Raw genomic sequence first — 27,829 nt, forward strand, 5'->3', positions numbered from 1 at the left:
GGCAAAATATGAGTTGATGCTACTTTCTCATCAGTATGGTCCTGATTCCTTAACCCTGAAAAATTCAATCCAATTAGAATTATTCTATGATTTAAAAAGCATCTGTAGACAAAACAAAAATCTAGTGTATTTGGGTCTCGAAATTATTGGGGATATCACTGGTCAGCAAGAGGAAACTATAAACGTCTGAAATATTTGAACCCTACTATACTATGGATCTCAATCACCAGCAACCCATCTATCAGAAATTCGGGAGTATTCAGATTCACATGAACCGCCGAAACCCCAAAATTCCATGGGAGAGTGTTACATCAAAGCGAAGCTGCATTTGGAAGTCAACAAAACCGTTCCGGAGTACTCAGATTCACATGAACCGCTGAAACCCCAAAATTCCATATCAAAGCGAAGCTGCATTTGGAAGTCAACAAAATCGTAATACTCGAAGACAAAGGCGCTAGACGACATACCACGGCCAAATGATTGATTCTGTTAAAAGGACTGCTAACCAGATCCATGAAATTTGGAGAAAACCCACGCCTAACAGCAGGGTCAACGACGAACAAAAACCAATCCACCTCTATCATGAGATTATTTGAGCTACAGAAGAGGATTTTGGTTGCATACCTTCCGTCACATAGTGAGGAAAAAGAAGCACGTTGACCTACGCCTGCCCCTTCGCCGTCGCACACAATTGATCTTCCCTTCATAAGGCACCTGGTGCAGCTCCTACACAGACTCCATCAATCCTCCCTTCCCCGAGACGCCATCATCGATCTCCTCACTTCTTCTGTTGCCAAGATCTGAGAAGTTGAGGTCGTGGATCTCGACGAACCTGCCGTGGCGACGAGTGCCGTCGCCCCGTCGATTGGCCGGTGAGGATGATGGCGGCGCCCGCGACAGCGAGGACCGCGCAGGACCCTGGCGGGTGAGGGCAACGTCGGGGGAGCGGCGGATGCGGACGATGGTGTCTGAGGCACGCGCGACGTCGAGGATGGCGCAAGACCCTGGCGGGTGAGGGCGGCAGTGGCGGAGCGGCGGATGGGGACGACGGTGGCCGGCCGCGCGTGGAGCTGAGGGCGTGAGCGAGGATGAAGGCGCGCCCGCGGAGTCTGGCGAGGGTGGGGTGGTTTGTTTTGGAAAGAAAATTAGAGGGAGAGGAAAAGGATACGACGGGCATGCAGGCGTCGATCGCACGCAGCGGACCGACGAGGCGATGTCGAATGTCGCATGAAAGAGTGTCCACTCTTTAGTATTTTTAGTTGTGAGAGAAATAGGCTAGCAAAATGATTTTAAATGAAAAAGTTGTCAACTACAAAGTTACATAACTTTTCGAGATCTACAACTTTTGTTTTGGTCATTTCTCCATTTGAGGATATTTTAAAAATTCAAATTTCAAACTTGAGAAATTCAAACATGGTTTTTCTTGACAAGATGATATAAAATGAAAAAGTTGTCAACTATAAAGTTGCATAACTTTTCGAGATCTACAAATTTATTTTGGCCATTTCTCCATCCGACAAAGTTGTAGTAAACTATATGAGAGATATGTAAATTTTGAACAATGTTTACTACCACTTTGTCGGATAAGGAAATGACTAAAATGAAAGTTGTAGATCTTGATTAGTTCTACAACTTTTATGTTTATGAATCTCCTAGCTGAATTCATTTACTGCTTCAAAATACTGATTGAGGTTGTCAGTTTTGGAGAATCAAATTTTGAATTGATAAAATAAATTCAAATGAAAAGATGGCCAAAATGAAAGCAGTAAGAACACAATAAATTGATAGAGCATGATTTTAGAAAATTTTAGGAAAAAAATCATCAATTTTGAAGTTAGTATGATGCAGAAAGACTAGTTATAAGTTTTAGCCAGAGATTAAAAAGAGAAATCAGACTTCTTTGAAAATTGAATTTCGAACAGAATTTCAAAATAGAAAATGATTTCAAATTAAAAAGTTGTCAACTACAAAGTTTTATAACTTTTCGAGATCTACAACTTTTATTTTGGTCATTTCATCATCTAAGGTCGTTTCAATTTGAGACACATGCGACATCGAAAATAATAATAAAGATCTTAGAGAACCTTAGAATAAATATTTGGGGTACATAAAAATTACATATACGATAACAAAGACCTAACAATAAAATTATATATACGATAACAAAGACCTTTCTCTTAGTAGGTCAATGTTACAATCAAAGTGTACCAACACGTTATAAAATAACCACCTCAAAAACATTCTTCTAGCACCAAAGTAGGGTCAAATAGGTGCCAGAGGATGCCAGATGTGAATGACGAACTATGCCTATTTGGAGACGAAGGGGGCGATTGTGCGAGCTCCGATGAACCCATGCCTCTCCGGAGATAGTACATTCATGTCTTGAATGGCCATTCACCCGGCTTGGATAGATCCATCAACCTACGGACAGTCCATCATGCCTTGCATGGACAGACAGTCTGTAGACAGGCCAGACCACACTGCATAGGATGGATCTATCAACCTCACAGACAGCCCATGCAACAATTACGTTGCATGGCCATCACACCTAACTTCTCTAGGCTTCAGCATTGCTTCATCTACAAAAACGTTCTTCTAGTACCTCTTGTGTGCATCATTGCTGACTACGCATAATAGAATTTGTATATAGAGGGCTTTCACCCACAGAGAGGTCATATGTGGATAGGAAATTGGGCAAACAACAACAGATGGATTGGGATCGAATTGGGCACAACAAAACGCTGCAATGTTGTGGGATCAATGGCGCCCGCGGTGGCTAGTTTTATAAGCGAGCAGTGGTGGTAGGTGGGATGAGTGGTGATCGCACGCGGTGGTAGGTGGGAGCAGTGGTCGGTGTGGTAGGTGGGGGACTTTTAATCCCCGTTTCTGTTACAAACCGGGACTAAAATTTACCCTTTAATCCCGGTTGGTAGTACAAATCGGGACTAAAAGGTCCTTTTTGGTTTGTGTTTATTATTCCTTTTTTGTTTGTGTTTATTATTCCTTTTTTTGGTTTGCACTGATTTTTTTATTTGCATATGTATTTCAATCCCACACGAGTTAAATTTTAATCCATACAAACATAATTATGATGTCCATACAAATAAACCTATTTAAACATAATTAACTTGCATACAAAAATAATTAAAATATCCATACTAATAAATCTAATTAAACATGACCATTCAAATAAATAAACCTAATTAAACATAACAATACGAATATACCTAATTAACATATGAACCTTACAAACTGGCCGCAGCTCTAGCCTGTCTCCACTGTCAGTAGTGTAGGTCTCGGATTGTGTAACCACGGTCATTGTCTATGTAATGCAAGGTCCGCACTAAAACACTCTCCATTTCCTCACAACATCAAAGACATGGTATCCCATAGATGTAGCCTACTGACGGACTTTCAATGGCCCGGTTCTACCTAAATCTCACGCAATACTAGATACCAGCTATTGTCCTCTAGCCCATCACGTCGACGTAGTCCTAGGCATACCCCAGTCGCTTAATAGCTTGCGTGAGAATGGGCTCCAAGCCACATGTAGCATAGGTGAAATCATAGAGCAAAATTTGCAAGCGGACAAACAAAAAATATCAGGAAGCGCTCATATTATAATAAGAATAAATAAACATTACTCTCATATCATACACGACGTACCACATCAATTTGGTTGAATGTCGCATGCCTCTCGCTTACTCGCGGCACATCCAGACTATGCTGATGTAAACCTTTTGTAAGAACGAGAAATTAGGCATATGGTAGCCAATTCGCACAATTGCCTGCAAAGAATGCAGCACGGCATCGATCTGGACGCCTATCTTGACCGTCTGTGTCTCGGGCTGGGGGAGACAGTGGGAGCGGGTATATATAGGCGGGGACCTTTAGTCCCGGTTAGTGGAGCCTACCAAGACTAAAGGATCAACCTCTAGTCCCGGTTGGAGCCAAAACCTGGGATAAAAGGCCAGCGGGACCTTTGATCCCGGTTGGTGGTTCCCACCGAGATTGAAAGGCGGCCTTTAGTCCCGGTTTGAACCACTGACCGGGACTAAAGGTCCCTGCTGCACTATCCGTTGGGCAGGGGATTCTAGTCCCAGTTGGTGGTTCCAACTGGGACTAAATCTCCTATTACTCCCGGGCCAAATTCTGGCTGGGACTAAAGCCAAAAACCGAAAGTCTATTCTCTACTAGTGAAAACTCTTCTTATTTTTTGATCCCACTGTTGTCCAAGCAGCAGCCTGTTCAAGGCACCAAAGATCGTACTCCTTGTGCCAATTAGGTCCCCCATTTCCCCAAAGAAAGATGTAAATAGCAAATTGCTTGCAAATAAAGCTTTTCAATTTGTAGATCATAAAACCAACTTCTTTGCAAGAAACGGAGACGCTGAACATCCAACCCGAAAGATGAACGACATTGAAATCAGCAGCCTTTCCACCATGACAGGATTGGCATATGAGACTCACCGAATCCTCGTTGAGACGAATGGCGGAACGCCCGAAACTAGCAACCAGGAAGAACACGGAGGGGGAGGATGGAGAGCATGGACTGACCAATTGTTTGAACCGTTGCGAGACCACTTTCCCAAACTCGATGCCCGGATCAAAGCAGAGATCCGAGAGCCCGGCCATGGGAGCAGCTAGGATCAGACGGAGGCGCCATCAGCGGTGGAGTGGGGGGAGGCGGGTGAGAGGGATGTGGAGGACGGAGCCATCTTCTGCGGTCACGCCTGCCCGCCCGTCCATACTGTTAACACTAATTTAGTGCATGGCTATTAATAGGAAATGATGTGGATAGTTAATGGGAGATGATGTAGAGGGCTTGCATGTTAAGATGAACTTGTAATGTGGATAAGATTTATAAGAGATATAGAGGGGAGTAGCTTTGTAAGAGATGTAGATATAGATAGATTAATTTGCCATCCTCCATGGACGGCAGTAACTTATTAACTACTAATAGGAAAAGTATTTGTTTGCCGATGCCATCATGACGTATTTTACGGAACTCAACATACACACATAGATAATATATTCATGTATGGAATTTAGTGTGGATTGCTATTGAAAATTTGTTGACCGTACAACTCAATTAGTGTGCTTGAGGCCCAAAAACGGATTTATTCCTGCTGTTGTTTTTTATGACAATACATCCAGAAAGTTCTCCAAATTACATCAAGAAATCGTGGTAGTGTATTTTCATCAATCATGATATCATAGACATGCTTGGAATACATAAGAAATGGTACCCACAATGTTCTCCCACAACTGCTGTTAAGGAAATACTCCATTAATTGGTGTGCAGCACACTGCATCAATACGAATCTCCTTGATGTTTGAGAACCCATTGTCTTGTATCCTACAGGTGGTGACGGTACCCTGCGCGAAAGTAAACATTCCTGTCCCACCCATAATAGCCCAGTCGCCTTCTTGATTTCCTATGGTTTTAAGACTGGACCCCTGGAACCTAGATCAGGAATGGAGTATATAATTATTATAAAATAATCCAGCAAGCTGAAGCCATATATCAACGGCGAGCTATGTGCATAGAATGTGGAAATTTTATAGATTGCAATGTTCAAAGTATTTAAGACCAACAGTAAGTAGCGCCAAACCTTTCATCGGTAAACACTACGCTGCTCCAGTGGAACCAGCCATCATAGCTCATGCTAGTCTTGGTATGCAGACCTTGCGCACGTGCAACAAGCTTCTTACGAGGGCCAAGACTATCATATATGGGGTAGTCATGAACATTTGTGTAAGCAAAAGAATTACGCTGCCTTGGGTCTGCTATATTCACTTGGTTATAGTCTGGCCCACTGATGATCTGGTGCATATACAATATGCGAGTATACATTCTCAGGGACTGTGGGGTTACAGGACCACTCTGTGGATTATTAGCCATAGGGCTGAACACATTTGAGAGTGCATTGCTGGAACCAATGATTATCATCTTGTCCTTGAGTGGCTGCAAATATATTAAATGGAATTGTCTTCTTAGTGTAGGTAACAAGTATTTGAATGTAGAACAAAGGATTTGAAAAGCTAACTATGGTACTCTAGAGCTGTAAACCAAACTAGTCAGGTGCCAATTCCAAGAAGAGATGGAACTAAACCAACATATTACATGAACACATCACTTTTAAAGTTATTTAAATGTAACAAATCAGATGTCTTCATGGACCTTGCAATTTCTTTTAAGTGACACACTCGATCTGCATAAAATTGTAAACCACAGTTCGTGTTGTCAGGACAAGGGATCTTTATTTAATTTGACCAATTGTTCTATTAGTACATAATTTTTGTGATGCAAAATAAACATTATTAGATTTGTGTCAAAAGTATTTGCTTAAGAGTACAAATTTGTGTCATACAAATGACATATTAATACTAGAGTACTTCCAGGAGATACACCTTGAAAAGATGAACGGAGGGAGTAATCTAATATGCAGCCAAATTAAGGAGCATCAAATAGAGAATTGAACATGGATTAGCTAGGTTTATCTACTACAACGACATGTCATTTTGACTCACACTAGATGGGAATCTTCCTTGAAGAATGTATATATATATACATTTACATCGTTATATAACCATTGGTAAACTTTTTTTTTCAACCTGAATCCAAGGGAAAATATGCTCATCCTTGTTGTTTAACCATAGGGGCTTTGCAGTGGTAAACCCGCTCATTTAATTAGCTCATATGGCTAGAATCACCCATTACTTCTTAAGAGGTAATAGGTGGGATATATATTTATTTAATTTTTACCTTTGTAAAATAGGATAAAAAAGGAAAGTATTAGATATAAAGATTTTTTTAAATATCTAATTGATGCATGCTGGATCTATTAGGTGTGGTTGATTTTTTATTTTTATAACTTTAGATATGACATAATTTCACTTTACATAATAAACTATTAATGCCTACGTTTATTGTGTACGTGCCAATTTGACGTGTGTGTGTGCCCAACAAACGTGTCTAACGTGCTAGCTTAGAGGTATCTGCACCAGCTGGCTGAACTGGACGACCGGTGCTGTGTACGTGAAACTTTGTGTAGCTGCCAACTTTGCGTACGTGCCGTGTGCGAAGCTGGAGATCGGACCGTCGCTACGTCGCACGCCGCAAGGCACAAGTGGCACGCCGCCGCCAGCCGGCCGGTTTCCCCTCGGTCGCACGCAGGAAAAAGGAAGCAACGCACGAAAAAAAGGAAGGGGTTCTGCATCCCGTGATTGAGGGCTTTGACAATATTTATTTTTCTTTTTCTAGGTTAACTATTTAATTAATTAATTCAAAAAATCTAAAAAAATCAAGGGCTCAGTTTTATTGAAGGTACTACCTCCTAGCATTGCCCTTAACCATAACATTCACATGAGTGCATGCGTAATTCACTACTGGAAAACTGGACTTTGCCGAGTGCCTGAGACTTTGCCGAGTGCTTTTTATCGGGGCACTCGGCAAAGCAATATTTTGCCGAGAGCCGCACTTGGCAAAATAAAGCACTCGGCAAAGGTGGATTTGCCGAGTGCCAGGCACTCGGTAAAGCCTGGCTCTCGTCAAAACTGGGCTTTGCCGAGTGCCACAGCACTCGGCAAAGATCCCACTCGGCAAAAGGTGGCCGGCCCATGACGGCGGCCACCTGCCGTCAGATTTTGCCGAGTGCCTAATGGCTGGCACTCGGCAAATTTTTTTTTTAAAACTTATTTTGCCGAGTGCCAGCCCTAGGCACTCGGCAATTTTTTTTTAAAAAAAACTTATTTTGCCGAGTGCCAGCCCCAGGCACTCGGCAATTATTTTTTTATTTTTTAAAAACATATTTTGCCGAGTGCCTCCTGGGCCGGCACTCGGCAAAGCCCACTTTGCCGAGTGCCCCCCATGGCACTCGACAAAATATTATTTTTTTTATTTTGGGCCCAAATTTTTTCCTGGGGCCTTGTGACAGTATTTCAAACTCTATTTTAAAATTTGGGGCAATTTTGACTTTTTTGATATATTTCATTAGTTTATTTCGTTTCGTCGAATTTTTCGGGATATTTCAAATTTGAACTACAGGTACATGGAATAATGGACTTTGGTCATCCAAAAATTGATACTCATGATATTTAGGGTATGTTTAGGCCGTATCCAGGAACTCACATGAAATCTCGAGCATCTCGATGATGTAACATGTCGAGGTACTTGCCGGAAATGTGATTTTAAATTATATAAAATACAAATGAAGTCCGAAAATCATGAAACTTGTCGAGGCGTCGTGTTATCGCATGTGGAGGCTGTGGTAAAAAAATTGAGAAGGTTTTGAGCAAGTTGTGACGTCGGATGCCAAAAACCCAGACATCTCCACATGTGATCACATGTCGAGATGTCCTGGTTTGTAAGCATCGTACGTGACAACGTGCACCAAACCTTCTCAAATTTTTATCATAGCCTCCACATACGATATCGCGACATCTCAACAAGTTTCATGATTTTCGGACTTCGTTTGTTTTTTATAGAATTTAAAAACACTTCGCACGCAAGTTCGCGGTCATGTTTCGTTAACAATATGTCCGAAAATTTGGGTCCGTTCCTAGATACGGCCTCACACTACACTCAGTAACATGACTATCATTTTTCGAATCATTAAATTCCATTATTCGTACCACGTGCAGTTCAAATTTATATTTTTCGAAAAAATTCAAGTAAACGAAATAAAGTAACTAAATATATCAAAAAGCCACAAAAAATCCCCAAATTCTAAGGAGGAGTTCCTGGTCCTTTAAAAGGGCTGCACAAAAAATTTGTAGGCCAAAAACAAAAAAAATAAAAAAACTTTACCGAGTGCCGGGGCATGGCACTCGGCAAAGGGGCTCTTTGCCGAGTGCCAAAAATAAGGCACTCGGCAAAGGGGCTCTTTGCCGAGTGCCAAAAATCCGACGCTCGGCAAAGGGCGCGGGTGGGGCACTTAGGCGATTTCGGCCGGTCGGGCAGTCCAAGCTTCAGACAGCCAGCCAGCCCTCCGCGCCCACGCCGGCCCGCCCCCGCCCCCGACTCCCCTCCGTGGCCACGCCGGGGCACCTCCTCCCCACCAGCTCCCTGCGGCGTGGCTCCCCTGCTCCCCACGCGGCGACGCGGCGAGGCCACCAACCCCCTCCACGCGGCGGCGGCCGGCCCCTCCCCTCCTCTCCTCCGGACTCTCTAGGTCTCCCGACGTCGACTCATCCTCGGCTTCTCTCCAAGTCCTCAATCCATCCTCCGGCTGCCCCCTCCCCGCGGCGAAACCCTAGCCTGTTGCCTCGCCGCCGATGCACATTTAGGTATTTTACTATGTTGTGGAAGATGCACATTTAGGTATTTTACTTTGTTGTGGAAGATCTCGAAGTAGGCTGTGATTGCTGGTTGTGCATATTCGGTGTCCATCCTTCCTGTAGGTCTGAAATAAATTCGGTCAACTGTTGCCAGCTAACTGAGATGTTAGTTTGTTATTAGTGAATAAGTACATCAGTCTGCAGGTGTTTGGTGCTGAGAGATCCCTCATTTTTTGGGTCTCCAGTTGGTAGCAATTTGGGTCTACATACCCTTTTGTTATCTTTCTTCTGAGTATCAACTTTCAATGATATGGATAATGTGGTTAAGCTTGTTGTTACCTCCTTTAGCAATGCATTTATTGACATGATTTCAATATAGCACTGGATGTTTTTTTTGGGGGGGGGGGGGAGATGAAGGTTTGTACTGAATAAGCAAACCTTTGCATCATTTTGCATTGATATAGCGACATGGTTACTTGTACCTTTGGTTGTGTTACATAGATGTAAATGGCTGTTTCCTTTGCTATTGTGTCTGTCATGGGACCCTTACAACTCTATCTCTTTCTTCTAGTAAGGTCAGCATGGTGAGGGTCAGTGTGCTCAATGATGCGCTCAAGTCCATGTACAATGCTAAGAAGAGGGGGAAAAGGCAGGTCATGATCAGGCCGTCATCCAAGGTGATCATCAAGTTCTTGATAGTCATGCAGCGCCATGGTTAGTTCTCAAATCTTATGCCCCATTTCAATTGCTCCGTTCTGAGGACATGTCCCTGATTAGTGTTACATTATGTAGGCTACATTGGTGAGTTCGAATATGTGGATGACCACCGTGCTGGGAAGATTGTGGTGGAACTGAATGGAAGACTAAACAAATGTGGTGTTATTAGCCCTCGCTTTGATGTTGGCGTAAAGGAGATCGAAGAATGGACTGCGAGGCTGCTCCCATCTCGTCAGGTTAGTCCAGTCCGTTGTATATAACACTTGTAGCATTATTTTCCTTTTACAAACCCATTTTAATCTTTTTGGCAGGTAGCACGAAGGATAAAGCAGTTTGTGATGCATAATCCCATATGCAATCATGCTTGCAGCACAGGATATTGCCAGAGATGAAAGGTACTAAGCTGTCTCCACTGTGCTAAAGCACAGTTGTTTCTAAGTTTATTGATGGATTAAATTTACTTTGACATTGCTAAAGCTGCTGGTTGTGGAGTATGCAAATCAAGACCCGAGTTACAAAACTGATTTTTATTGTACAATTCTCTTAGTATGCACTATCATCATTCAAGTTATATCATGGTATGCAGAGATAGCACTTGCCTTGATGTTAGTCCTTATTTTTTTTGTATGCCATTGTTGATAAAAAAAACAGACATGTTGGCACAAGCAGCAGTCTGACCACTAGAAATGTTTGTACTTATTTTAGTTTGTGGGTTGGTGATTCCAGTGCCTTTAAGTGCTAGTAAGGATACGACCTGTGAATTTATATGATGACTAGCAGTAGTAACATTTGTATATTTAGTAAAAAGTTAATATTTCTATGTCATGTCTGGTTGTGTTAGAATTAAATTAAAAAGAGATCTAGTGAGATTGATATGTGGTTCGTAGTAGAATTGAAAATACAGTTGCGTATATGTTGCTTGCGTCTAAAAATTCAAACCATTACATTGATCTGGTTGGTGTAATTCAATTTTTGGACAAATGGATTATACGTTTATGACTGCTGTTATCTCTTTCTATTGGTTGTATGTCTTTCTCTAAAATAAAATGGTCTATATGCTTCTACATTGTTTCAGATGGGAAAACTGAGGTGACACATTCAAAAATATTTCAGCTTTAGGGGACTGAAATTGGGGGTGCATCCTGCAGCTTGGAGATGCTATGAAAACAGTATCTTGAATATCTTGCATATATCAACCTAATCAATCATTTTGATATGTGATATTTGCGGAGCTGAGATGATATGGAACCCCAGCCTCGTGCCGCGCTGCTCTCCCCTTCCCTAACTATGCCTTGTGACTTTTTTTGTTTTGTACTACTCTTGAGTGGCTGTGATGAATCAAGTTTCCATTAGAGAACTTCTGCACTTTAGCACCTTATGAGCTGGTACTTGGGATATTTTGTTCTATTTGCTGCTTAACTAGGATGGCTTGTACCAGTACAACTGTACAAGCAACCAGTTTTGTGGCCAGTTCAATTCCCATTAGAGAGAGAGAATTAAATTAAGCTCCAGGTGAAGTTAAGTTGCAGTTGTCATGCTGATAATGGGTAAATCTGAGCCATTTCTCGAGTTCTTTTGCTCTTGATAATGGGTAAATTTCTGGAGATGGTCACTGTCTTGTGGTATTTCTTCTGTGAAATTTTGGTAATTATATACTTTGAAATGTGAAATTTCTGGAGATGGTCACTGCCTGCCTGTCATTTCTTTTGCACTTGTAGATTTGTAAGTTCTTCCTGTCTCTTGCAGTTGTGAAGGCTAGAAGTAATTATGGGCAGCATTTGTATTATGAAAACTTGAGTATGTGTAAGAACTAAGAAGCTTGTATGCTATGGCCACTGCTTTAGGCTCTTACCATAGTCCCAACACTGCACGGTTTAATACTAACTTTGTTTGCTTGACTGGACCAAGCTGGAACTTTTGTCTTCTTCCGTTTGTAAGTGCTTGGCTGCTCCTCCCATTGGCAGTTACCATCTGCATTCTTTTTGCCCCTGGCATTTCCCCACGTGTCCTGATCTATATTCAAACTCTTCCTGTCTCTTAGCAGGGAGCCCTCATCCTGCAGTTCCTCGATGAGGAGAAGTTCAAGGAGACGGTGCACAAGGGAGTACTCGCCATGATCATGAATGGGGTTTTTGGAGCCTTGCTTTGCTGGGTGAGCTTGGATTTCTGATGCTTTTTGCGGAGGTGAGTGATATGTGAAGGGTGTCAGTAGGTCCTGTGTATAATTATCAAAATTTAATTCAATTACATTTATGATTTCAACTCCTTGATTCCCATATTATGATCTTAAAGAACAGTTCATAAAAAATGTGCCCATGAAAGTGCTTTATCTTAGTTATGCTAATATGCTAGACAGTTTTAAGTTGAAGATCAAGTCAATAATATTTTCACTATATATGCTGTGTGTGGACAGGGGATTAATTTTAGTTCTATCTTCATGCATTTGTTGGGTGGGTCATGACTTGTTCGTGTCTTATGTGTTCCCCATGGGCAGCATTTTCTTTTGGAATTGATAGATCCATAGCCTTTTGCATACTCTGCTCATGGAGCGTGAGTCCTTTTCTGAATGACGATCTCTAGCTCTCTTTGCTAATTGGTCTTTTCTGTATGTAGTAATTGGCTAATTGCCTATATAACTTTCTCATGACATTGTTGATCAACTGAAGATGGTGGTTTTCAGGTTTGGTCATGTCTATCACAACCTTCAAAATCGGCTAACTAAAACATTGATCCATGCATTTCTTGATCCTGCCAAATCACTGACACAACATTACGGTGTTGTTCAAGGGATATCTGCATTGGGGCCCAGCACGGTAGATCCCATTTGAAACTCATTTTTTTATTAGTTATGCACTGGCTGATTGTTTTTTCTACTTACCAGATTAGACTTCTTCTTTTGCCCAACCTTGTGACATATATGCAACTTCTGGAGCCGGAACTGCAGCTTGAGAAGCAGAAAAATGAGATGAAAAGGAAGGAAGCTTGGCGTGTTTATGGTGCCTTGCTGGTCAGTTTAGAGTCCTCAGTCAATATAATGTTTACTGTATTTTGGTTCAGCAACTAATTCCAAGCTAAGTTTCTTACCAGTGGAATGCATTTTTTAGTGTGCTGCAGGCAAATGCTTGTATGATCGGTTGAAATTATTTCCTGGTTTGCTTTCTCCATCGAAGCGACCTCTTTTACGGAGCAACAAAAGGGTCTTAACCAACAACCCAAGTAAGTGTTGAATATAAGCACACTACGCTACTCTTGGTTTACTTAGTCCTTTTAAGTTTATCTTCAATTGTATTATAATTCTTGTGATTAGCTATGATGATAGTTAACTTCTTTCTTTAAATTATGCTTGCATTTTGTTATTTTTGTTGCTGTCCTGTGCATACCATATTTGACTTGTGTTTGTTCTTATGAATTGGCACTCCTATTATGTTTTAGGGGCTTGGTATGCTCTAATTTGTTAAATAGATTGCAACTTTTCTTCTTGTAAATGATTTATTGTCACATAAGAAAGTAAAGAAGTGTTTGTAATGTCTTATGCCCATTCAAAGGCAAATCAGTCTCTGTGTATAATTTCTTCTTGGTTGTCTTCAAAATTCTTTGATCTCACTTTGCACTTGCTATTTTTTCCATTGACTGGTACTGTCCATTGTGTACTGCCTGCTGTCCGCTTGTGTAGCTACATTGTGCGTGCTTCTTGTGACTGGGCTGCTGCTGGCAATGCAGAGCTCTGGTGGCCTTCCCCTGTCCCCGAGGTTAGGCTTAGGCTCAGGCAGGCAGCGGGCAGGCGGAGGCAGCCTGTCGTCGTCAATTTTTGAAATAAGTGTTGACTCCATTCATGATGAACTATTGATTTGTGTATTATTTGAATGAAACCTTGTTGGTCATGCACAGAAAGTACTGTATGGAAAATATATATTTTAATATGCTGTTACTACTATTTTAAAATAATATTTTTTGTGTGTTCAACTCTTTTTTTCTGTGAGGCTGGCTACATAGAAATATTTTTTTTAATCTGGGCGAAATGAATTTTTCTGTGAGTTCACTTAGACCGACAGAAAAAAAAACATGTTTTTCTGTGCGTTTATGCGTTTATTTCTGTGTGGATTAACACACAGAAAAATTAGTTTTAATCTGGGCGAACATAATTTTTCTGTGTGTGTGAGACCCACAGAAAAATTGTTTCGGACGGTGAACCCACAGAAAAATTCGATTTTTCTATCATTATATTTCTGTGGGTATTTTTCTGAGGGTACACAGTCCGAAAAATATTTTTCTGACGGTATTCGCATTTTTCTGTGTGTTTTCGCACCCACAGAAAAAAGCGAGATTCCAGTAGTGTATATATATATTGTCTGTTACAATGGAATGTAAAAAAAAAATTTGCAATTCTCGGGGTCTTTGCCGAGTGCCATGGGCAAGACACTCGGCAAAGATTTTTCAAAAAAAAAATATAAATTTTCTTTGCCGAGTGCCTCGCCGCGGCACTCGGCAAAGTATTTTTTTTAAAAAAAATCAGAAATTCTTTGCCGAGTGCCTAAACAGGGGCACTCGGCAAAGAAATTATTTATAAAAAAATAAAAAAAACTATGCCGAGTGCCTGGGCAGGGGCACTCGGCAAAGTAATTTTAAAAAAAAATAAAAAAAACATTGCCGAGTGCTTGGACAGGGGCACTCGGCAAAGTACTTTTTAAAAAAAAAATAAAAAAAACATTTGCCGAGTGCCTAGGCTGGGGCACTCGGCAAAGTAATTTAAAAAAAAAATTGCGGAGTGCTGGGTCGGGCACTCGGCAAAATAACCGTTAACGGCCGGCGCCGCAACGGCCGAAAATATTTTGCCGAGTGCTGCCCCAAGCACTCGGCAATTTTTTTTTATTTTGCCGAGTGCCCCGATAAAAAGCACTCGGCAAAGACCCTTTGCCGAGAAAATTTTTGCTGAGCGGACTTTGCCGAGTGCTACACTCGGCAAAGCCTTTGCCGAGTGCAAATGGGTCTTTGCCTAGTGTAAAAACACTCGGCAAAGCCGCGATTAATTGTGGTGAGTACCACTAATATAGATGACCACCTAAGTAATTTTACCTCTGAACTAATATGTCTGATAATGGCTCGAATATCACTCTGTTTAGCAAGGGAGTAGAAAGTAAGCGGACAAAAAAAATGCTAACATCACCTTATTATTAGTCTCAACCGGTGTGATTGGTGGGAAGCAGAATGCATGGATACGGATCTCCTTGATGTTTGAGGACCCACTTTCTCGTATTCTACTTGTGGTAACGGTACCCTGCACAAAAGCAAACTCTCCGGTCCCTCCGACGATAGCCCATTCGCCTTCTTGATTTCCTATTGCATTAAAGCTTGGCCCCTGGAATCTATGTCAAGGATATAAAACAATCCAGTAAACTTGCAGAGATGCTATCAAGGTTCCTAGGCACATGTCACGAATTAACATATGCAAAGAAGAGATATTTATAGAAGGAAAAATGTTTGGAGTATATAAGATCAACATTGAGTTACCTTTCGTAGGCTACTTTGCTCCAGTGGAACCAGCTGCCACCATTGTTCATACTAGTCTTGGAATGCAGGCCTTGTGCACGTGCAACAATCTTCTTGCCCGGGCCAAGACTATCATAGATGGGGTAGTCATGAACATTGGTGTAACCAAACATCTCAGGCTCCTCTGGATCTGCTATAGTTACTTGGTTACGGTTTGGCCCATCTATGATCTGGTGCATGTACCATATGCGCTTGTACTCAGTTGCCTGAGACTGGAGAGGAACAGACCACCACTCTGTGGATTAGCTAGCCATGGACAGGATACATATGCATTTGAAGTTGCATTGAAAAATCAATGTTTATCATATTGTCTTTGAAAGGCTGCAACCCATCAAGGGGTTTGCTGTTCTCAGTTTTAAAATAAATAACGAAATGTAAAACAAAGGAATTGCAAAGTCATTTTCTGGAAAAAAAAAGAAATTTTCCCTCCAGTAGTCCAGTTGCGAATGAAGGAGACCAAGGTCATTTGATGTACTTTCCTAAAACAACATGCACATGCAATTAGAGGGATCGGGTTACTACCTCTGTACTTTAATATTAGTACAAGTCAACTGGAAAGCATACTCACAGTGAGACACATTCAAATAAAAATATATGGAACTAAATATTTGATGCACCACATCAATTTTTGCATTTGATTTACATCCAGTGAATCAGATATATTTCATCTTTTTTCTTGAATGCAGTCATGTGAAGGAGAATCACATAGAGTGAAAATTGTCAAGGTTTTACCAACTACCTTATGTTATACTTGTCCTTTTGTGACCAACAAATGAAAATACACACCATTATTTTTATGTTACTATTAATCGAATGTAGCCCTTTTCAAATTATACCAAAGGAAAAATGTGATCATATTTGTTGTTTCATCAAATATATTCATACATATATAGGTAATAAAGTACAGTGTGCTATTTGAAATTGTAGCCTTTATATGTGGGTAGACTAGCTATGTTTTCATAAATCAGTATATCATATATTTGCCTCCAGTATGTTTTCATAAATCAGTATATCATATATTTGCCTCTAGTCTTAAGGGGGGGGGGGGGGGGGGGGAGGTTACCAGCAGCTTCAATGCGTTACAGCAAGTACAGAATTCTGTAAAAAAAGGAAATAGAAAGTAAAGCTGTAAAAATGTTATCATTACCTTAGTCACAATTGTATTAGTGCGCCCTCTGCAGCAAAATGCTCGGATACATATTTCCTTTATGTTCAAGGACCCACCATCTTCTGTTGTACAGATTGTGATTGTACCTTGTGCAAAAGTAAATACTCCTGTTCCACCGACGATAACCCATTCCCCTGCAATCTCGTTTTGATTTCCTATTGCCATAAAACTAGACCCCTGGAACCTGATTCAGGAAAGTGAAACAATCCAAGAAGATTGCAACATATGCAAAAGAAAACAAATCCAATGACAAGTTGTGTGCATGCAAGGTCCACAAAATAATAATATGGCTACAAGTATTTCTAAATTTTAGTCAACGAAAATATATATGGGATAACATTGCATAAAAAGCCTAAATGTTATAGAAGGGAGATTCCCAAATAAATAAGATATACAAAGTTCCAAACCTTTCTTCGCTGAACACTATATTGCTCCAGTGGAACCAATCATCATGGTCTAGACTAGTTTCGGTATGCAGACCTTGTGCGCGTGCAACCACCTTTGCGCTGGGGCCAAGACTATCGTATATGGGATAGTCATGAACATTGGTGCAACCAAACATCTGAGGATGTTCTAGATTTGCTATATTTACTTGGTTATGGTCTGACCCACTGATGATCTGGTGCATGTACAATTTGAGATTGTACACAGTTCCTCGAGACTGTTGGGTGGCAGGATCATTTTGTGTATTATCCATGGAACGGTCGCCGACAGTTGAACTGCCACTGGAGCCTTCATTTATTGACTCATGTTTGAGAAGCTGCAAACAAATGCAGGAACAGTTCTCCTTTTAGTGTTAATACAATATTTTAATGTCGAAGAAAAAAACTAAAAGACAGGATACGCTACAGCATAGACATTTGATGTTAATGTAAGTGCAGAATTTCTGAACATTAAAATTTTCAAATCCGCCCTCGTCCCAAATGCTATGGAACAAGAAGACAGTCAACAGATGGCTAACATCCTAAGCAGCCCAATACCCTCTTCTCCTCAAATTTACCTTGGATTACCTCTGTCAGACGTCAGCATATCAAGACCCATCCAGTCCAAGATCATGGACACAATTGACACTAGTAGAAATAAAACCAAGCAAAGGACTACTACTGGAGGGAGACTAACCTACAGTAACTCAGTGTTCACTGCACTCTCTGTTGACCTGATGACTTTTTTCAAGTTGCCAAACTGGTTGTTACAAGAGATAGATAAAAAGAGGTAGAACATTCTTTGAGGGGCCTGAAAACCACTACTGGTGCAAACTGCATGGTTGGCTTGGTAAATGGCACGCTGGCCAAATATTGATGGAGGATTGGGATTAAAATTTTGAAATATAAAAACATAAGTTTACTCCTAAAATTTCTTACACCAACTACATACATAACAGGATTCTGCTTGGCACACTGGATCTGGAGAATAGAATACACTAATGGCAAAAGATTAGGGAACATATCAGTAAAACCACTCAGGCTTGGAGACAACTGATGCCTTACATCAAACTTTTCAGAAGGTAGTTCTGGTGGGCAATGGCAAAACAATGCTTTTTTTGCTAGACAAGTTGGATGGGATGGCAACGCAATATCATTTCAGTACATGAAAGCAAAACAGAAACACTGTATAATCCATATAAGAGCTTCACAACAAGCACAACAGGAACTCTTGCATAACTGAAAACAACCTTTTGTATTAAAAGAACAAATTCTGGGAGGCTTCAATCCAGATCCAAAAAGTGCCCACTAATAAGAAAGATTGCATTTTTTTGCAAGGTATAAATCTCTAGCCCTACCTGCTTGTATAGCCGTATAGCGGTTTGAGAAAGATCAAGCTATTTAGGTTTATGTACAATTTAGGCTCATTTAGCTTTGCTATTAGCTATTTTAGATACCATCCACTAAATGCCATAGACGGAGATCAAAACAATGATTTTTGTATTTTTAGATGACGACAGGAGAGAGGTGATGAAGGAAAAATAAACACATGCATATATACTTCCACTCAATCATGTTAACTTTCCAACTACAAGAGAAAAAGTAGGAGATTTCTAGACCTTTCCTTACCACTTCTAAATTCGAGCCTGGGTCATTTCTCAGTTGGTTAGGTAAACACATTGCCATTTTCTCTACTGTATGCTCTAGTTGGTTAAGCCAACGTATGACAACCCCTATTGTAGGTCTTTCCTTTCTATTATCTTGGACACAATCTAAGGCTATTTCAACGCATCTCCTCACTTGATGACATTCAGCTTCCAGTGACACACAACCTGATGTTGCCTGAAGCTTTTTTCTCCAATTTTCATGCACCTGCAAGATTGGTAAACATAATAATCGCAACAAAAGTGCTGCTGTCAAATTTGAATAGTATATCTGGGGATCCCTTATGAATCAGAAATTCCTTACCAGGTCAATAAACTCTTGGGAAGACATACTGTCTTTTCTGTAGTAGCCTGCATATCCAGTAATGATCCTTATCATTACGACCCCCAAGCTGAAAATATCATACTTATTGGAGATTAAGTTGTTCTCAATGTATTCTGGAGGCTGGTATCCCCTGCATGACATCATCAACGATGGATACAAATGTGTTAAGAAACAACAGTTTAGTTAATTTAGAAAACGATGACTCTACAAACATGAATTCAGTTACCTTGTTCCTAGATAAGTCTGTGTAGCAGTTTGGGTCTGGTCAATGTGGATGAGCTTTGATATGCCAAAATCAGCGATTTTTGGCACCATATTCTTGTCTAGTAATATATTTTCAGGCTTTAAATCCAAATGGTACATTGGACTTTCCAGTCCCTCGTGAAGGTATTTCAAACCCTCACAAGTACCCTTGATAATTTTGTAGCGCGTCTGCCAGTCATGGCCACAGCCTTCATCTATGTGATCGAGATCGAGATCGAGAGAGAGAGAGAGAGAGAGAGAGAGAGAGAGAGAGAGAGAGAGAGAGAGAGAGAGAGAGAGAGATATGTAATTTAATCAGTCTATATGCTAAACAACATTACTGAATAAATAGGACAATCTTACCATAAAGATGTTTATCTAGACTTCTGTTGTTCATATACTCAAAGCAGAGACATCTATAGATGTTTTCAGCAGGAACCAATTTTCCACAGAAGTCCATAACTTCATGCTTTATTTCGTAGCAATAGCCAAGTAGCTGTACAATATTTTGATGCCTGAGTTTCCAAAGGTTTCCCAGCTCCCTCATGAATAACTGCTTGCCATCGTCTTGTCCAGGCATAAGATGAAGCTTTTTCACAGCAATCTCTTCCCCATTTTGAAGTAGACCCTAATCAACAACTCCTATAATTAAACACGTGCCTTGATGGTGAAGGCTTTCTTATATATACATTAAAAAGTACAAACTGCAATAGGGTCAGCCTGGTTCATCCCCATATTTTTGGTCATACTGAATTTTTTTAACTGGCTATTGACCTATTGTGCCAACTGGTGCTTGTATATATAACATTATTAATGAAAGAGAAATGCAGGGCTCGTAAACAGAAAAGTGCATGTCAGTAATCAGCAAACTTTTTGTTTGTGACCAGATTTAAATTGCACTACGTGTGTGTGCAAGCAGTTCTTCTAGTAGTAAGTAGAGTTCATATATATTTTCCTGACCAATCAATATGTTGTAGTAAGACACTGCTATGATTGATGATATATAAAAGAGAAAAAAAACATACCTTATAAACTTTTCCAAACGTCCCCCTACCAAGTTCAATTGAGAAATCCTTTGTAATTTCTTCTAATGAATCCAATGAGATGGCTCTTGGTGCCACCCCAGAATGGTTGAAGTTTTCCATGCTATTTATATGTCAGCCGGACGCGATTGAACCCTTAGCACAACAGTCTGCACAGAAAATAACAGTAACATAATATGGAAAACCCACTTAATAGATGCAAAGTAGTACTAGCAGTAAGCAACATATCAAGTGCAATATCGTTTTGATTTAAAAACTGTAACAGACAACCGTAGCCTGTTTTTTCTTTTTGGGAAAAAACGGTCACTATACCACAACACCAAAACATAAGTTGCTAACATAAGAGTAGACAATTATCATGAATGAGATGACAGTACAATGTTTTTGCACAGTGTTGTCAATCTTTCGTATAAGGAGCATGGCGTGGCTCAATGCAATGAGATGAAAATGGCAAGTACACATTGTAGTGAATTACATGGGGACAGTGAAGGTGACCATTGGATTCCTGGTCAATACTTTGTCACTAGACATAGATGTGAGCTACTATGAACTTTTGGTGAAACATGTTATCAGGATCTATCTTGCCTGCTTTACAAGAAATTTGCGAGCAAGATGTATGTTTAGTGCATTAAGTTGAGTTCAAGTTGTGTACTCTCTCTATTTTTTACATGTCATATTAGTTTTGTCCTAACTCAAACATTTCTATCATTGACCATCCATTTAAAAAAAACTTTAATAGGCTAACAATATATAAGATTTATGCTTTTAGGTTCACTAATATATAGTTCAAATTTTGTTAAACTACATGTGTTTGGGGTAACATGTAGTTGGGAGAACTTAAAAGCAATTAGACTTATCTCATGTTGGACATTCATTTGGTTTGGATTGAATTAGATGTTGGATTTTTATCTTTAAATTCCAATTAGACTTATCTCTATTTTGGAGACACCCCCATCCATTTTTAGAGTCAACATAAAAAGTGTTGTCGATCTCTATTAGGACAGCCCCAACCTAGAGACTAGGATGGTTTCTATGATCATTAATTAGGGTGTCAACTAATCAAATGGTGATGTGACATTGAAATTAAGGAAGAGAGAGAAGAAAATGGTTTTGTAAAGAGGAAACTATATCTACGCGAGAACCAAGATAGGAAGGGATGTGATAGGTGGATGATAGAAGAGGAAAGACATGTGTCTAGACAAAAATCTATCATAAAAATAGTGTCTATATGACTTAATATGTATAGAAAGCATCTGATAGTTTCTGTGTTTGGCACAGGCCTTATTAGTACCTAATTAAAGACCCAAAGACAAAACCTCACCTCTGTAAATCAATTTTCAGAGGCGGGCATGTGCTCGCCTCTAATAGTCGAGCAACTTTTAGAGGCAAACCTTTTAAGCTCTTAAGTCATCTGCTCCGGTGAAAATATGCCCAACGCCTACCCTTGGCACATCAAACTTTTGATGTATATAACCAACTCCTAGGGTTTCACCTCTCGGCCAAACACTTCATCTCATTCCTCTTCATCTCTCTCTCTCTCTCTGTCACACACACACACACACAGAGAGAGAGAGAGAGAGCTCGGCCCCTATACCTCCTCAGATGCGGTTCTCACATGAGCCGTCCATCTCCCTCTGCCTCCTTCATTCTCTACTCAGCGGGTCTGGGCATGGTGGACTATATGGGTCCATATGAAGGGATGACGCCCAAAAAGGCATCACCATGGTGGACGGCTTGGTCGTGTGCGGCGGCTAGAGCCCGCATCATTCCAAGTTGGTACGTGTCCAGGTCGTCTTCGGCTTTGTCTTCGTTGTCCTTGCCTATTCCTCTCAATGTGCAGGTCAGCTATGGGGTGGTGAGATCCGCAGCTGGCTGTGGCTCCCCGACGCTAGCAACCTAGCAGGACCCGCATCCGGCTGTGGCTCCCGGACGCTAGCAACCTAGCATGAAAATCTTGGTGGTGGGCTCGAGAACATGCTCAACAGTGGGCTTATATGGTTTCTTCATTTTTTAACCTATTTATAGAGATGGACGACGTTACGGCCTCCTATATAAAGTTTGATTAAATCCCTCTTCAAGCTTTTTTGAGTCTCCCTTATAAGGTGAGCAGGATTATCTGATGAGCAGCGATTTGGAGAATCTGATGTTTGAATAAGTTGGGCGTTTGGCTATGGAGATTATTTCGGCAGCTTGGTGGAGGCCGGCGGGACCCCGAGGGAGGTGGCTTGGTGTAGGACAGCCGGAGCCTCCACCAGATCCAGCCTTTGGTGGGACCTTAGAGGAGACTGGAGGCCAATGGAGCGTGCTGGCGTCCTGGAGGTCGGTAGAGGCCGCCAGCTACCAGGAGGGAGGAGGCCGCCGGCTGCAGAGAGGGAGGCGACGTCCTTTGGGTGGCCAGATCTGGTGGAGGCTAGCGCCCTAGAGGAGGCCGCCGGCTGTTGGGAGGGAGGTGACATCGTGGAGGCATCCTTCGGGTGGCAAGATCTGGCGAGAACTATTCTCCGCCGGTGAATCTATGCCAGGGGAGGCGGTTGACAGGACTGAGGGAAGCAGTGAGGGTGGAGGGCTGTGGCGGCAGGGAAGGAGCGCCCGCACGGGAGGAGGGCACGAGCGCACGGGCCGGTGGGAACGCGAGTCACGTTTTCCAAATCACAGGCCTAAGGTCACGTTTCCAACAACATTTCGGGCGATGGTCTAACGCAGACACGTGGTCACAATGAGCGGGCGGTCTCAGGGCGTTTGGCGGACTTTTGTGGCTTATTTGGCTGAAACGTACCACAGCCGCAGAAACAAACAGGGCCTAACAAAGTCCAACGATTCAGAGATGGATGTGCCTCCCACCTCTACAAAGTACAAACGAGTTTTGACTGTCTCTAAAAGCCCTTTATCATCACTGAAAAGCGGTTATGTTGCAGTGACCATTACCACCTCTACCAACGTAACAACCGACGATACAAACCAGTTGGTTTCAACTACCGAAGCCTACGTCAATGCAGGCCACTGTATTCTGTGCGATCGGGAATATCCGCTACGAAGTTCTGCTATGGCATGTTTCGATCCTTTCACTAAACTTTAGAGCACTAAAAGCCTTTGGAGCACTTAGCTCGGTTTTGAGATCAAAAGCTCTAATGTTTAGAGGAGCGGATCCGAACACACCATGTATGTCGTATGGTCGTTGTGACACAGCTACGGCCGGTCCATCTGGCCTTGCTGGTGGGCTTCTGTGTAACATGCAACGCGCCGGCCCCCATGCTTTCGGTGGCTCAAACCTGTGGTCGCGCACATGTGATGGGTAGTTATCCTCTGTGTGTGGTTAGCTACTTAGGTACTTAATTAATGTTTTGTTTGGATCATTATTAGCTAATAGGTCACCCAACTAAAATTAGCGGTTAGCTGATTCTTTTGACTAACACAACTAATTGTTAGCTGAGTAGAGATCCAAGCCTGGCCTAATTATCTTCATCATCTAAAAAGTGGTGCTTGCGACAAATCTGCTTTGTAGCCTCGCCTAGGATAGGATAAGTTAGCTGCGAAGCTACGCTAGGGTCATATTCTCATTCCTTTTGCTAATACGGTATTATTATATTTGAACTCTTGAGCCAAAACGCAAAGAAAAAGGTCGGTCAATGCATTACGGAGAAAGAAGTTCGACTTTCCGATCGACCACACTGTCGTGAGTGATACGCGTGGTCGCGAGTGATAAGGTGATTTACAGGCATCAGAACAAGGCCAGGTTAAGATTTGCCTGGAAATCAACACATAGACCTATCCCGTGCTTAAACACAGGGATCAGTACTATTCGGCCGGTTTACTAGGAAAAGGCACTATACGGATGTACTTAGGCATCGATCGAGAGAAATCACTGGCAGAATCGGGCACTGACCTGTGACCTCAAATAAGATGTATGCTTGTACGCTGGTCGCAAAAGTTGCAGCCTTCAGATCCGGAGAAGAACAGGGCTCGCCATCCTCTCGTGCGTTGACGTGGTGAGTCTGTAGATGCTTGGTCTTCATAACATCGATGTACACAGTTAGCCCGTCGTTGATAATGGTGGGACCAAAAAAACTAAATTAGAGGTACTGTGCTTTTCGACCGAAACAAGTGGCCAGTTGGCTTGCGAGAGTGTAAACACATTCTTTGTACGATTGCTACAGTGCTAGACTGCAAAAAAGATTCATACTAGAAAACAGACCTTTCACCCACTTCGATTTTAGCCTTTAGTCTCGATATTTTTTGCGTTCGGGACTAAAGGACTTTTAGTCCCGGTTCGTAATACCAACTGGGACTAAAAGTCATCTTTAGTCCCGGTTGGTGTCACCAACCCGGAGTAAAAGTTCACCAACTTTTAGTCCTGGTTGGTAACACCAACCGGGACTAAAGGGTGACCTTTTAGTCCCGGTTGGTGTCTTCAACCGGGACTAAAGGTCTTTTACCCGGGACTAAAGGTCTCCCACGAGTCTATTCAAAAGGAGAGCGCACATGACTCTGTCACAAGTGGTGTGCAGTTGAGTTGGTAATGTACCTACGCGCGAGGAGAGAGGTGTTGGGTTCGAATCTCACGTAGAGCAAGCGAGGCCTCGGGGATTTCCTTTATTTTTTTCTTCCGTGGGTGACCTTTAGTCCCGGTTCCCAGACCCGGGACTAAACCTTTAGTCCCGGGAATTTAGTCCCGGTTGGAAAACCGGGACTAAAGGGCCTTCCCAGCCGGGACTAAAACCCGTTTCTCTAGTAGTATACTGCACCATATGGGCCGATAGCTCTATTCCTGTGGATTTTTTGAACGTAAAGCTGGTACGGGTTTTGCCAGGATTATATCATATCAATAAAAGAGGTGAAGAGTTTGGCCTAAGCTCAAAAGGAGAAATAGTAACGAAAGAAACGAAACAACATAAAACTATACAAAGCCAAAGATGGCTGAGGTAAATCAATTTCTAGAGTTATCTAGGTCAAACTTTTTTATGTTTGCTGAATTTATAGAAAAAAGTACGAATATTATTTGTGACACTAAATGAGCAAAATAGTGATACTAATTTGGTGTCATAAATCTTGGTGCTTTTTTCTATAAATTCAGCCAACTTAAAGAAAGTTTGATTCAAGACAAACTCTAGGAATTGATTTATTCAGGACGGAGTAAGTATATCTTGATGCGCCTTATTTAAAACACAACATTGAAATTTTAAAGTCTGTCTCCGCAGCTTTGCAAGTTGATCCACTAGCCACAAGTTAAACGGCTGTGTGTACGTGGTGAACATTTTGTTGACACAGCATTGTCATATATTAAATTTACTCCCTCTTTTTCAAACTGCATGATGTTTCAGAGTTATACACAAGGATTAAAAAAGGGATTCACGTTAATCAACCTTGTCACTTTTCAATTATATTAAACATGGAGAAACGGGTATTATTTGTGAGAAAAGTAGCATTTATTTAATATAAGAGCAAAACAGGAAGAAAAGAGGAAAATTGCATAAAGAATCTAAGATGGCATGCATGTATTTTGAGAGAAGAACGCCGCTATAGTGACAAGTAGTGTATATATAAATAGGGGAGAGTAGCTGTGAACAAACTAAGAGAAATGCCTACCTTGTAAACTTTCCGATACATCCCACTGCTGAGTTTTCAATCCTTGGAGAAATCATTTGTAATTGCATGGACATGATTTGTAGCACACCTTGAGAATATGATGAAACATCTCCAGTTCTCCATGCTGTATGCCGTGATGTGTATCCTTTAGCATATACGCGGTGTGCACAGGGAAAAAAAGGATTTAGTGATATGACAACCGATTTTCAGACACAAAGAGATTTCAGATCAGTCTCAAAAGCATCAGGTTTTGATAGGAACAAGATCTTTTGAACTTTGGTGCTATGCACGACAGAACAGCTTATATGTACGAATGCGAGTATACATGTGACAGTGGTCGGCCTGAGATGAGTCACATGCATAGATCATATATCAGCTGGATGGTTCCTGAAAGCTGTAGGCATGGCAAAATCGATCATCACTAACCTGGAAGTGAGGCTAATCCCGATGCATGGGACGGTCGATTTGTGAACTTGTCATCATGCACACTGTTGCTGCGCGGACTTTCGCGAGGAGCAAAGCCGGCCGCTCGCCACTCGCCGGCATTTATTTGTAAAGCAAAAGCATCTATATATAGCCAGGCAGCGAGGAGATTGTAAAACAGAAATATGGAAGATGATTTGTGCTGGGGAGAATCGGTGGATGCAGGAGGGCCTTTCATGCATTAAGTTATTGCTAGTACAAAATATACACTACTATACATATGATTTTCAGGGACAGCGATCAAAAATCTATTTGTACGGACATTTTTTAAACAACCAGTGCGCCATTGATTATAGAAAAAAATACTAGCATTTACAGAAATTGTCAGGACGGTTGAAATAGGAAACTGCTCCTGCAAATAAATTTTAGTGGGTGCCTTATTTAAAATAGCCGACTGAAAATATTTTTATTTTTTTATTCGCTTATCACATTCAAGGGACAGTGTTGTTAAGGGAACCACATATCTGAAAATTATATTTTGTATATGGGCAGTTTTTTATGGCAGCTGTCCCTGTCAATCGCCTCATTTCTACAATCGGTTGGTTAGCTTCTAGGAAATAGGAAGATCCATAGCTAGCTTTGGACCAAGCTTAAAATTTCTAGAGACGATTCCCAATTTCAAAAAACCCAGAAAAATATACTCACTCAACTCTAAATTATATAAGTCTTACGCCAACGGATGCTAGACCGGCTGGTCAAGCACTCCGGGTGGCACCCTCGCGGCCTGGTGGGTTTGATCCCCCACGGGGGTGATTGCAGTGCCGGAGGTAAAAAAAAAACCCCTCATTTACCCCGCATTACCTAAAGCACATGTTTGTGGCACCGGCCCACTCACAGGCTAATGGGCCCCTGTGTGCGGCGGGGTACGAGGTTTGGGGGTTTTCTCGGACTAGGTGAGGAGTCTTCTACCTTAATGCGAATGCTCGGAAGGCGCATGCTTTCCCCCCCAGCTTGAGTTTTTAAATTATAAGTCTTTTGGTATTTCTTGCTATGTGTATCTTAAAAAGCTAAAAACGACTTATATTTTAGAAGGAGAGCAAGATGTTTGTAACAATCATTTTACGTGGTAGTAGGGATAATAGTTAAAGAAATATCCTTATATCCACTTGGACACCAAGAAGCTAGCCAACAAGGATACGATACTACACCCCCTCTCCATTCTATTTTTTAAAACACAACTTTCTCGTTATCGTTATTATATATAATGGAGGGAGTAGTAGTTAATCCGTCCTTTGTTGTTGAGTCCACGTGAATTGTATGTGATTAATTAATTCGTCACGTCGTGCGCGGTCCATTCTCGACCGGCCGGAGCAGGAGGCGACGGCGACCGCAGTGGCACCAGAGGCTGCTGAA

General features: G+C 41.5%; 2 protein-coding genes across 2 annotated transcripts; both read right to left on the bottom strand.

The window, feature by feature from the left end:
• Nucleotides 1–5,273: 5,273 nt before the first annotated feature.
• On the bottom strand, nt 5,274–17,341 carry LOC136488107 (uncharacterized). The gene is made up of 5 exons (XM_066485140.1): nt 17,121–17,341; nt 16,693–16,897; nt 15,497–15,516; nt 5,615–5,884; nt 5,274–5,466 (listed from the first exon to the last, which is right to left on the bottom strand). The coding sequence occupies exons 1-5, from the start codon at nt 17,339–17,341 to the stop codon at nt 5,274–5,276; spliced, it is 909 nt and encodes a 302-aa protein (XP_066341237.1).
• A 491-nt stretch (nt 17,342–17,832) lies between these two features.
• Nucleotides 17,833–19,914, bottom strand: LOC136488108 (cysteine-rich receptor-like protein kinase 14). The gene is made up of 5 exons (XM_066485141.1): nt 19,731–19,914; nt 19,351–19,582; nt 19,104–19,254; nt 18,867–19,007; nt 17,833–17,895 (listed from the first exon to the last, which is right to left on the bottom strand). Exons 1-5 carry the CDS (start codon nt 19,912–19,914, stop codon nt 17,833–17,835), a joined length of 771 nt encoding a protein of 256 aa, XP_066341238.1.
• Nucleotides 19,915–27,829: the final 7,915 nt, after the last annotated feature.

This window comes from Miscanthus floridulus, chromosome 10 (genome assembly GCF_019320115.1).
Source record: "Miscanthus floridulus cultivar M001 chromosome 10, ASM1932011v1, whole genome shotgun sequence".
NCBI lineage: Eukaryota > Viridiplantae > Streptophyta > Magnoliopsida > Poales > Poaceae > Miscanthus > Miscanthus floridulus.

Excerpts from the sequence above, each read along its gene's own strand:
- LOC136488107 (XM_066485140.1), bottom strand. The coding sequence starts at position 17,341 with ATGCACCAGATCATCAGTGGGTCAGACCATAACCAAGTAAATATAGCA. Across the intron at positions 5,885-15,496 it reads CCTACGAAAGGTAACTCAAT|TGGTCCTGTAACCCCACAGT; the intron begins GTTGATCTTATA and ends TAATCCACAGAG. Across the intron at positions 5,467-5,614 it reads GTAGTGTTTACCGATGAAAG|GTTCCAGGGGTCCAGTCTTA; the intron begins GTTTGGCGCTAC and ends TTCCTGATCTAG.
- LOC136488108 (XM_066485141.1), bottom strand. The coding sequence starts at position 19,914 with ATGAGGGAGCTGGGAAACCTTTGGAAACTCAGGCATCAAAATATTGTA. Across the intron at positions 19,255-19,350 it reads CAGACTTATCTAGGAACAAG|GGGATACCAGCCTCCAGAAT; the intron begins GTAACTGAATTC and ends GATGTCATGCAG. Across the intron at positions 17,896-18,866 it reads AGGAAAGACCTACAATAGGG|TTTGGCAACTTGAAAAAAGT; the intron begins GTTGTCATACGT and ends TGTAACAACCAG.